We start from the raw sequence: 10,182 nt of genomic DNA on the forward strand, positions 1-10,182 counted from the left end.
CTCTATGAAGCATCCTGTGTTTCGTGTGGAGGTGATTCAGAACTAAGATGGCGAGACCGTGTTTCCGGCACATCACGCGCATGCGATTTCACAGATTTATCATTCGACCCCAGGAATTGCAAAACGCGCATCAGATCTCGCTGCTCATTGGGCGCCACCGAGATTGACAGCTTGACAGAAGAGCCGGCGCAACCGTGACTGCTGCCGGGGTTCTTTCTCCGTACACGTTACGGCACAGACAGCGGCAGTAGCGGAGCGGATGTATAACATGCTTCGACAGCTAGTCTACTAGACTATCAAGCACTCATGAGTCATGCCGCGGGTCATGCGACGTGCGCGTAATAATGTGATAATGTGATAATGTGAACTGCCAGTCCTGATCTATGCCCAGGCTGCTCATAGACGGCCCTCACGATTCACCATATGCATCTCTTAGTAGCGGCCTGTACAGCAAGGTCTCCACTAGCACTGTCTATGTATGCATCAAGCAATCGCTCTTCTCGATGTAACACGAAGCATTAGATCATCAGAACCCTACGGACCTTGCACGAGCTTAGCAGAATAATGATGCAGCAGCAGACAAGTGAGTCGGAGATGAACTTTTTATGAGGACAACACTAGAGGCTGTGGATCTATGCGGATTGAGCAACAAACTGCACACCCTTCTTGATGTTACCAGCGAGCTGATGTTAGCAATGTTTGCAGACCAAGGTCTTCTTACGTCCCTGACACATGCATCGAGCAGGCCTTGCTCGTACTCGTTGATCTTGCCAACATCGTGAATCTTCTTGACACCCTCTGGGCCAAGCTCGACCTTGGAGGAGAAGAAGTCACACTGAAAAATCATTAGCAACCTTTGACATCACGCAGCAAAACTTACCCCTTGGGAAGCGAACAATGGCGATTCAACAAATGTGCACTCAACAACACCGGACTCACCCTGAGCAGCACGCAAGAGTGAGTTGGTGAATCGTGCTCCGGCAAAGGCCATAGAAAGGGTAGCAGAACCCGAACCATCCTTGGCCTTAACCACCTCATCACCACCAAATTGGATACGCTTGACAACGGCATCACGCTCAGCGCCAGTCAAGTTGCAGCCAGCCTGAGAGAGAAGTGGCACAATGGTGACACCAGAGTGTCCACCGAGCACGGGCACCTCGGTAGTCTCGGGGGCGGTTCCTTCAATATCGCCAATGAACTTGGATGCACGCACAACATCGAGCGTGGTGACACCGAAGAGCTTCTTGGCGTCGTACACACCGGCCTTCTTGTACACCTCCTTGACAATAGGGACGGTAGAGTTAACGGGGTTGGCAATGATGAGCATGTGTGCATCTGGGCAGTGCTCAGCACAAGCCTTGGCCAAATCGCGGACAATGGAAGCATTGGTGTTGAACAAATCATCACGGGTCATTCCAGGCTTCCTGGGGACACCGGCAGGGATGACAACAATCTTGGCACCAGCCAGGGTCTTCTTGAGACCGTCATTCTCGGCACCGTAGCCTGTAGCATTGGAGGAAGTGTTGATGTGACCGACATCGGCAGCGACGCCGGGTGCACCACGGATATCGTAGAGGGTCAAGTCCGTGACGAGGGGGTTTGTCTTGAGCAGGAGAGAGAGAGGCTGTCCGATACCACCGCCGGCACCGAGCACGGCAACCTAGACGATGTCAGTGGTTGTTTTGGGTGAATGCGGACAAGATACCTTGGATGCGTTGTAACGCGAGGTAGAGAAGGCTCGGGCGAGGCTGGTCTTTGCAGCTGAAGTCCTGAACATGATTATGATGTGTGTGTCTGTTCCCGCATCGGCTGCTGCTCTTCGTCGTCGTCGTCTTCCGGCCGAGGTCGAGCTTTGTCTCACGCTCTGCCTACAAGCCGTAGTCTACTGTACATAGTTGAGTGACAGCTCGAGGCAATCGACGACCTGAGCCATATGGCCTCCTACGCTGAAGAACATAGTTCTTTCAAGGATGAGCACAATGCTGCATCCTCTGCTCGATCAGGTCGTCAGACTTTAAGAAATGACCCAAATCTTCAAGCCTTCTTCAGCGCTGACGCGGTCATTGATGACGCGGCTAGACAGAGACTCGCTTCATCGCTGCAAGAACACCAGACACAGCTCAATGCTTCGCTCATAGAGACAATGGTGCAACAGCTTGCCTCAGAGATTGGTGCCAATGATGAATCTACAGACAGCGGTGTAGATCAGCTCTTTCTCGACACGATTGACAGAGTACCCTCCTCACGATTGAGATCCGACGACAGTTGCGCCATGTATGGTTCAATCACGACTACAATAAGCTAATAGTAGCTGCGCAGAACCATACCTAGACGACAAATGGCCGCTTGTGGTGGAGCTTCGCTGTCGCCACCGATTCGACCTAGACTGCATCAGTGTTTGGCTAAAGCTGTGAGCTACTCCGTCAGCAACGGCCAACTGAGGATCATGCTAATAGATAGGCATAGTACATGTCCTATGTGTCGAGCGTCAGTGCATCCAAGCAGACATACAGTGCCGGTGGAGGATAGTGAAGAAGAGGACGACATGCTGTACGGTTGAACAATGCGCCATTCTGAACTACACAGATTGGCCTGGATTTATATGCTGTTCGCGTTCACAGCTGGCTCTAAAATGCACTATCTGAGCAGCATCCAGTTGTCAGACTTGGAAAAGTCTTAGGCCAACCACGCCTGGTAATTGTTCGCCCAGAAAATCGAGGTTCCATATGCAAGCAAGCATGAATGATGGGCACTGGATGGCCGAAAACCGCAATCGAGCTTGGGGAAGTGCTGCCTCGCGCCATAGATGAAGTTTGATCGAGGCTCGCTTCGCTCAATTCGGAAGAGCGCTACTTGAGCTCTAGGGGCCATGACTCGCATGCTTGCGTAACTTTTATGGCTGTCTGATTCTCACGCCAATCGCACGACCTCTTATTAGTGCTCTGCAACCAGTTCAATCGGAATAGCATCTTCGAGTCCATCTGCATTTCAAAGCTAAGCATGGCTAGGGGCGAATGTGTCAAGACTCAGCTATCTGTGTATTGACCCCAGACCACGCATCATGCTTCACGCACTGACACACGTTCCAAGTCAAGTTGAGCGATTGTAAGCAGTGCTGTTTGGCCATACACATGATAGAAAAGAGAGCATGGATTATTTATGAAGCGCCTTCAACGACAGCCTGGCCGAAGAGTCATTCTTAAGAGAACAGGGGCTCACTTTTGTTACCAGACAAGAATGGCGAAAATCGACCTGGTCAATGCTCAAAAGTGTCACTACTCGCGTTCTCACGAATGCGGCTAACACCGCACGTCCCTGTTCTGTCCAGTCAGGTAGCCGAGTGATTGCACGATCCCAGGGCTTTATCAACTTCTTGGACAACATCGTTGGGTATTTTCTTCAGGCATTATGACATGAGAGACTCGCGCTGAATGGCAGCGCCTCCTTGCAAGCGAGGAGAACAGGCACCTGGTCGCTGTACTCGTGCAAAATAGGCGGGTGAAAGTATTTTCACTTTGTTTTTGAGACCGACTAGCTTCGTCTTGTCATCTTGAAGAGCCTGTACACTCCTGCTCGGGTCCAAACACCATTTCAACAGGTAGAGAATGTTCTCTTCCACTCTCTTTCAGGAGCGCCTGTCGTTTCTCAACAACAAGTTGCAGCAACCAGGTCAACACCATAGACAGTCTGGACCCCGAGGTCTCATCTGAGCTCATGTACACTCCCCGCATGTAGTAAAAGCGTACAGCTCCCTTCAGTCTCCCTCATGGCTTAGAACGACCACCGACTAGATCATTTGCCGGCCCCTGCGCCATTGATTATGAATTCATCGGGGTCCTCCCTGGTCCCCGATTGGAGCCCTCGCACTTCCTGAACTGGTCTCGATACGCTACTTCTCGAGCGTGTTGACCGGCATGCTCACTCTGGGAGTCTCCCCTTCTCGTTCTCGCTATGAGCGGATCTTATCATACTTGTCGAAATGGCTTGCTTCGAAGCCTTCTTCGGGGTTTCTTCGAAAAAGCATTGCGCTGGCCGGCCTGTCTGGTCTTGTGGTAGGCTTGCTACGGCAACCCTTACTACAAATTCGCTGAGGAACAGCATCGCTATTGAGACTCGCTCTGGGAGTGACGAGATATGAAATGCCTTATGGCACTGAGACGTTGTTTTGCGTGGAGAGTCTGAGCACCCTTGTGTTGGTGGATTCTCTGTTTTGCTTCCTTCCTATAACGGAGGACAGTAGTTGAGCTGAATACGACGTAGCGATTTTTTTAGAAGCTAAATCCCATCACACTATGTGGCAGGCCTTGCTCAACAAGTTGGTCTGAGCACGACGTAGCTTCTTTTGATATCTCAAGCCAAAACTCATCACACCACTACACCAACTTCATCTCCAACTACCTGTATTGCAGAGTTCCGTGCGCGTCAGTCTCTCTTTGTTGTATTGCGAGGTATCCCGGTATAACACGCTCTACAAGATCCGCCGAGATCATCCCGGTCCATATCAGCTCTGCTTCTCAACGACTACTCGGCCACTATTCAACAAACTCAGCTGAACTTTTTCAACAATGTTGCACCACTATGCGTTGCTCAACATTTTCAGTCTCTTTTCCATGTCAGGAGAGCCTTCTGTATTCAAAGTTCTTTAGTGAATAACTCATCTCATCTCATCCCATCTTTTGACCTGTGGCTTCCCCCTCTTCCCTTCATCTCCAGCAACTCCGGTCTGCAGCAATCCGTCTCCGTCTTTGGCCTTTTAATCGTGTACTCCTCTTGGGCTTCCTCCTCACGCCGAACCTGTCACTGTGAACAAGCACCTTGCCTCAAGCTGGGTCCTTCAAAGATCTGGGTGTCACGGACTGACTGATCAAAATTATGTTCTGGTTTCGGATGTCTCACCACCTGAAACCCCTGGTCACATCTCGCGGCTATTCTTCTGTGCGCAACCACAGCGACCGATCTGGACCTTTCGTCTAGCTCATGGAAACACTCGTTCAGCATCTCCAACAGTTGCTTGCTTTCTTCTGACTCAAGTCCCTCATTCTCGCTTGACCTATCTGAGACATCTCGTTGTCTCTTGGCGCGTCTGGCTAGACGTCGCCGACATGTAACGAACACGCAGCCTTAAACCTCGCATCCGACTTTCCCGCACCACATGCTCTAGCAACTCATCGCGGCTCTTCTACCTTCCGCCCTTCAACGACGCTTATCACCTCAGCACGTTGCCTATCGTCCCGCGCCTAGCTTCCTCGCTTCCGGCAACGCTCTGTCACGTTGTCCTTACTCGCTCTCTTACTCGTCGACGACGTCTACCACGTCGTCCCTTGTTCTGTCTCTTCCTTATCTTGCAGCTCGGACATCTCCACTGGGCTCATGCAATCTCGCTTCCCCTCTTCTTTCATTGTTCTCCTGCTGAGAGTCGGCTCCCGTGGGCTCCATCCACATCATCGCCATCCGCTCTCATGCTGGTACCTGGTAGACATAAGTAGGCAGCCTTCCGCTGTCTTGTTCCTTAGTTTACAATTTCTATTCTTGTCCCCTACATCTCGCCCAAGTCCTGTCTTCAGCACAAGCATTCGTCCTGTCCTGTTCGCCCTTCGTCACACTTTGTAAACTCAACAAAGCTTGTACAGGCACTCCAGTATGTCGTCAGTCCCCGACGTACCTTCCGCCCAGTCTGATGTGCCTTCGCCTCAGGCCGACGGGCTTCCCTCTCGCCAAGCTCTTCTTGCTATGCAAGAGACCATGATGCAGCGCATTGCACAGCTCGAGGCCTTCGCCGCAGCTGCTACCGCCTCAGCAGCCGCCTCACCACCCGTCCCTGCACCCACACCAGCAGCCAACTGGGCCAAGACTGCCGTCAAGATCGCGGACCCTAAACCCTTCGACGCCGATCTTCTTGGTCAAGACGTGCGCAACTTCGCCGCATCCTGTCGCCTCAAGATGCAGGCCTGCCCTTACCTCTTCCCAAATGAGGGCATAGCCATCGCCTGGATTCTCCAACTCCTCCAAGGCGATGCGGCGAAGTGGCGCGACGCGCGTGCAGTGGCGGACCCCACAACTGGCCATCTCGTTTCCTGGACTGCCAGATGCCAATGCAGTTCTCGACGCCCTCATCCAGTCCTTTGCAGTCCGCGATCCCGTGTCAGATTCAAAGAAGCAGCTCGCCACCCTCAAGCAAGGAAAGGAGACCTCCGTCAGCGTCCACCTGGCCGAGTTCGAGCGTCTCACTCTGGTCTTGAATATCACTGAGGAGACCAAGTGCGACATGCTTCTCGGCACACTCAACGAGAAGTTCACCGAGGCCCTCTTCAAGCTCGACGAGGTGGTCGACAACAACTACGCGGCCTTAGCGCAGCAGGTTGTCAAGGTGGAGTCGCGTATCCAGAAGCGCGAGAATCTCGCAAGGCGCTTGAACAATTCCACTGCGGACCTCGCCAGAGTCGCAAAACGCGACCACCCCTATCAACCTCTGCAGCAGCGCCTTCGCCCTGTTGCCTCGACGTCGCAGGCGCCTCAGCCGATGGAGATCGACTCCGCCAGTTTCCGGCCCTTGACCCCCGCTCAGAGGCGAGCGCGAAAAGAACAACGCATCCGAGACGACCTTTGCGTTTACTGTGGTGGAGCAGGTCACTGGCAAGACAAGTGTCCAAAAAAGCCTCGGCAGTCCCCAAATGGACCCGGCAGGAACCAGTAGGGCACTCCTGGGACCGGGCCATTCAGGACCCTCACGCGCCTTCGCTTTTGTCTGTTGTAGACGATAGCGCAAATCTCTGTCTTTTCTCCATCTCTCTGCCTCCTCTCTCGTCTCATCCGCAAAGTGTCTTGCCTGTTACCGTCTCCCATGGTGATAGGTCCCTCGACACGTTTGCCCTCCTAGATTCCGGTGCAACAAGTTGCTTCATCAGCGCAGCTTGTGTGGCCCGAGGCCGATTCCCAACCGTGACCCTTGACAGCGCAATCCCGCTGAAAGGCTTTACGGGCAAGGAACTCGAGTCTGCCTCCAATTCACGTCTCCCCTTCGCATGACCATTGGTAACCACCAAGAATGCCACCACTTCGTCGTTGCCGAGCTCTCCGGCTACGATCTCATTCTTGGCACCACTTGGCTTGCGAAGCACAATCCTGTTATCGACTGGTCTGCGTCCACAGTCCAGTTCCCGGCCTCGTGCAAGGCGCACATCAATCAATCGCCTGTCCAACACGATGCCGCTCCTCCAGTCAATGCCAACGTCATGCAGATCCACATGGTGTCGCTCAAGTCTTTCGCCCGGCTAGCAAAAACTCACGATGTTCTCCACATCGATCTCGCCGACATCTACTCCGACGTCGAGCCAGACCTGCTACGCGCGATACCGGACAAATATCACGTCCTTCTCCGCATCTTCTCGAAGATTCAGGCTGCCCGCCTTCCCGATAATGCTGCTTACGATCACAAGATTCCTTTGTTCCCGAGCACCTCGCCTCCTTCGACGGCGCTTTATCCCATGAGTGCAGAGGAACTGAAAATCCTCAAGGAATACTTGGACGAACAGCTCAAGCTCGGCAATATCTCTGTTTCCGAAAGTCCAGCTGGCGCATCTGCCCTTTTTGTCAAAAAGAAGGACGGGTCTCTGCGTCTCTGTATCGACTATCGCGGCCTCAATGCCATCACCGTCAAGAATCGGGCTCCTCTTCCTCTCATCTCTGAAACCTTGGATCAATTGCACCATGCAAAGATTTTCACCAAGCTTGACCTCCGCGGCGCATACAACTTACTGCGTATTGCGCCGGGAGATGAATGGAAGACCGCATTCAAGACTCGTTACGGGCACTACGAGTACAACGTTATGCCTTTTGGACTTACCAACGCTCCCGCTTCTTTCCAGACGTTGATGAACACTGTGCTTCAACCTTTCCTCGACAAATTCGCCGTCTGCTATCTTGATGACATCCTCATCTACTCCCAAACGCAGGACGAGCACACTGAACATGTTCTATCAGTTCTCAAGGTTCTCGACGAGCACAATCTCTTCGTCAAAGCGGAAAAAATGCGTCTTCGACGTCGACACGGTCGAATTTCTTGGTTATGTCGTGTCTCCCACCGGCATTGCAATGGACCCCGTCAAGGTCAACGCCATCATCAATTGGCCTCAACCAAAGTCAGTCCACGACGTCCAAGTGTTTTGTGGTTTCGCCAACTACTACCGTCGCTTCATCTCCAACTACAGCAAGATTGTCAAGCCGCTCTACGCTCTCACAAGCAAGGCGACCAAAGTGTTCCTCTGGAACGATCAAGCTACCGCGGCATTCACTCAGCTCAAATCATTGTTTTCTTCTGCCCCTATCCTCGTTCATTTCGACGCAGACAAGCCAGTGGTCATTGAGACTGACGCCAGCGACTTTGCACTTGGCTGTGTCATGTCCCAAGCCGATACAAACGGGATCCTTCGACCCGTGGCTTTCCACAGCCGCACCTTCTCGCCTCCAGAAAGCAACTACCCAATCTACGACAAGGAGTTGTTGGCAATTCTTGATTGCTTCAAAGCATGGCGCCACTATCTGGAGGGCTCTGCACATGCCATCACTGTCTTCACCGACCACAAGAATTTGGAGTACTTCAACACGAACCGACTTCTCAGTTCACGTCAAGTACGCTGGTCCCTCTTCATGTCCAGGTTCAACTACAACATCGTCTATCGACCTGGTGCTCAACAAGGCAAACCTGATGCACTAAGCCGTCGCGAGGACCTCCGGCCTTCCGAGGGGGATCGCAAATCAACTCGCACGATGACTTTCTTCAAGCCAGGTCAATTGTCACTTGCTCCTGTTACTCTTCGGACTTCGCCAACTTCAAGGCAAGTCACCTCTGTGCCGTCTGCTCCCAATTTCCCAGACAACGACTTCCGCGCTCGCATCATTGCCGCGTATTCCGCTGATCCACTGGTGCAAGACGCTCTCGACGCACTTCAGCAGCCTCCTTCGACGTCAAGCCGTCCATCTTCTCCGTCGCCAAGTCGTTCCTCCTCGCCAGCACCTTCTGATGCATCCCATCTCACTGCTGACCAGCCTTTTTCTCTCGACAACGGTCTTCTCTTCTACAAAGACCGTGTGTACGTCCCATCTGATGCTCCTCTGAAGCTGGCTATTCTCCAGCAACATCATGACTCGCCTATCTCCGGTCATTGGGGTGTCGCCAAGACTCTCGACCTTGTCTCTCGGCAGTACTATTGGCCGTCAATGCGTGCTTACATCCACGATTACGTCGCAACTTGCGATACGTGTGCTCGCGCCAAGGTCTCGCGCCACAAGCCTTATGGCCTGCTCCAGCCTCTGCCTGTTCCAGAGACTCCATGGTCCTCTATCTCGCTAGACTTCATCGTCAAGCTTCCACCTTCGGACTCTTTCGATTCTATTCTTGTTGTCGTCGATCGCCTCACCAAAATGGCTCACTTCATTCCTTACCATGAGCCACCGACGCAGCAGGCTTCGCAGCATTGTTCATGGACAGAATCTTCACTCACCATGGCATGCCACTCGATATTGTCTCCGATCGTGGCTCTGTCTTCGTCTCCTCGTTCTGGAAAAGCGTTCCTTGGTCACTTCGACCCTGCTGTCAAAGCACATCTGTCTACTGCCTATCACCCTCAAACAGATGGTCAGACAGAGCGAACAAATTCCACCCTCGAACAATACCTTCGGTGCTTCACCAACGCCGATCAAGACAATTGGGTCAAGCTCTTGCCAAGAGCCGAATTTGCCTACAACAACTCGGTTCATGCGTCCATCAAGACAACACCCTTCTTTGCCAATTATTCTTACCACCCTCGGTCTGGTCTACGCTTCGATGCCACTACCGATTCTCGCAATGCTACTAGTTACGACATGTCTCAACGTCTCAAGCTTGTTCAACAGGAACTCAAGGATCATCTCAAAGACGCTCAAGCTGCTCAAAAGGCCTTCGCTGATCGTCATCGTCTTGAAGCTCCTCCCTTCGAGCTCGGCCAGAAAGTCTGGCTCAACGCCAAGAACGTCCAAGCATTGCAGAAACAAGGCAAATTCTCACACAAGAATCTCGGTCCCTTTCCCATTACCGACACAATTCACGACCGAGCCTTCCAACTCCGTCTTCCCGCCTCGATGCGAATACACAATGTGTTCCACCCTAGCCTCTTGTCTCCTCATCAATCACCAGAGTCCCTCGGC

General features: G+C 52.6%; 1 protein-coding gene across 1 annotated transcript; it reads right to left on the minus strand.

Moving 5' to 3' along the window:
* Window positions 1-381: 381 nt before the first annotated feature.
* On the minus strand, window positions 382-1,874 carry BCR37DRAFT_384579 (malate dehydrogenase). Its single transcript, XM_040870266.1, has 4 exons — window positions 1,706-1,874; window positions 881-1,660; window positions 722-835; window positions 382-683 (listed from the first exon to the last, which is right to left on the minus strand). Exons 1-4 carry the CDS (start codon window positions 1,775-1,777, stop codon window positions 633-635), a joined length of 1,017 nt encoding a protein of 338 aa, XP_040721981.1. The 5' UTR covers window positions 1,778-1,874; the 3' UTR covers window positions 382-632.
* Between the last annotated feature and the right edge of the window lie 8,308 nt (window positions 1,875-10,182).

The sequence above is a fragment of the Protomyces lactucae-debilis genome (genome assembly GCF_002105105.1).
Source record: "Protomyces lactucae-debilis strain 12-1054 chromosome Unknown BCR37scaffold_31, whole genome shotgun sequence".
Classification (NCBI taxonomy): domain Eukaryota; kingdom Fungi; phylum Ascomycota; class Taphrinomycetes; order Taphrinales; family Protomycetaceae; genus Protomyces; species Protomyces lactucae-debilis.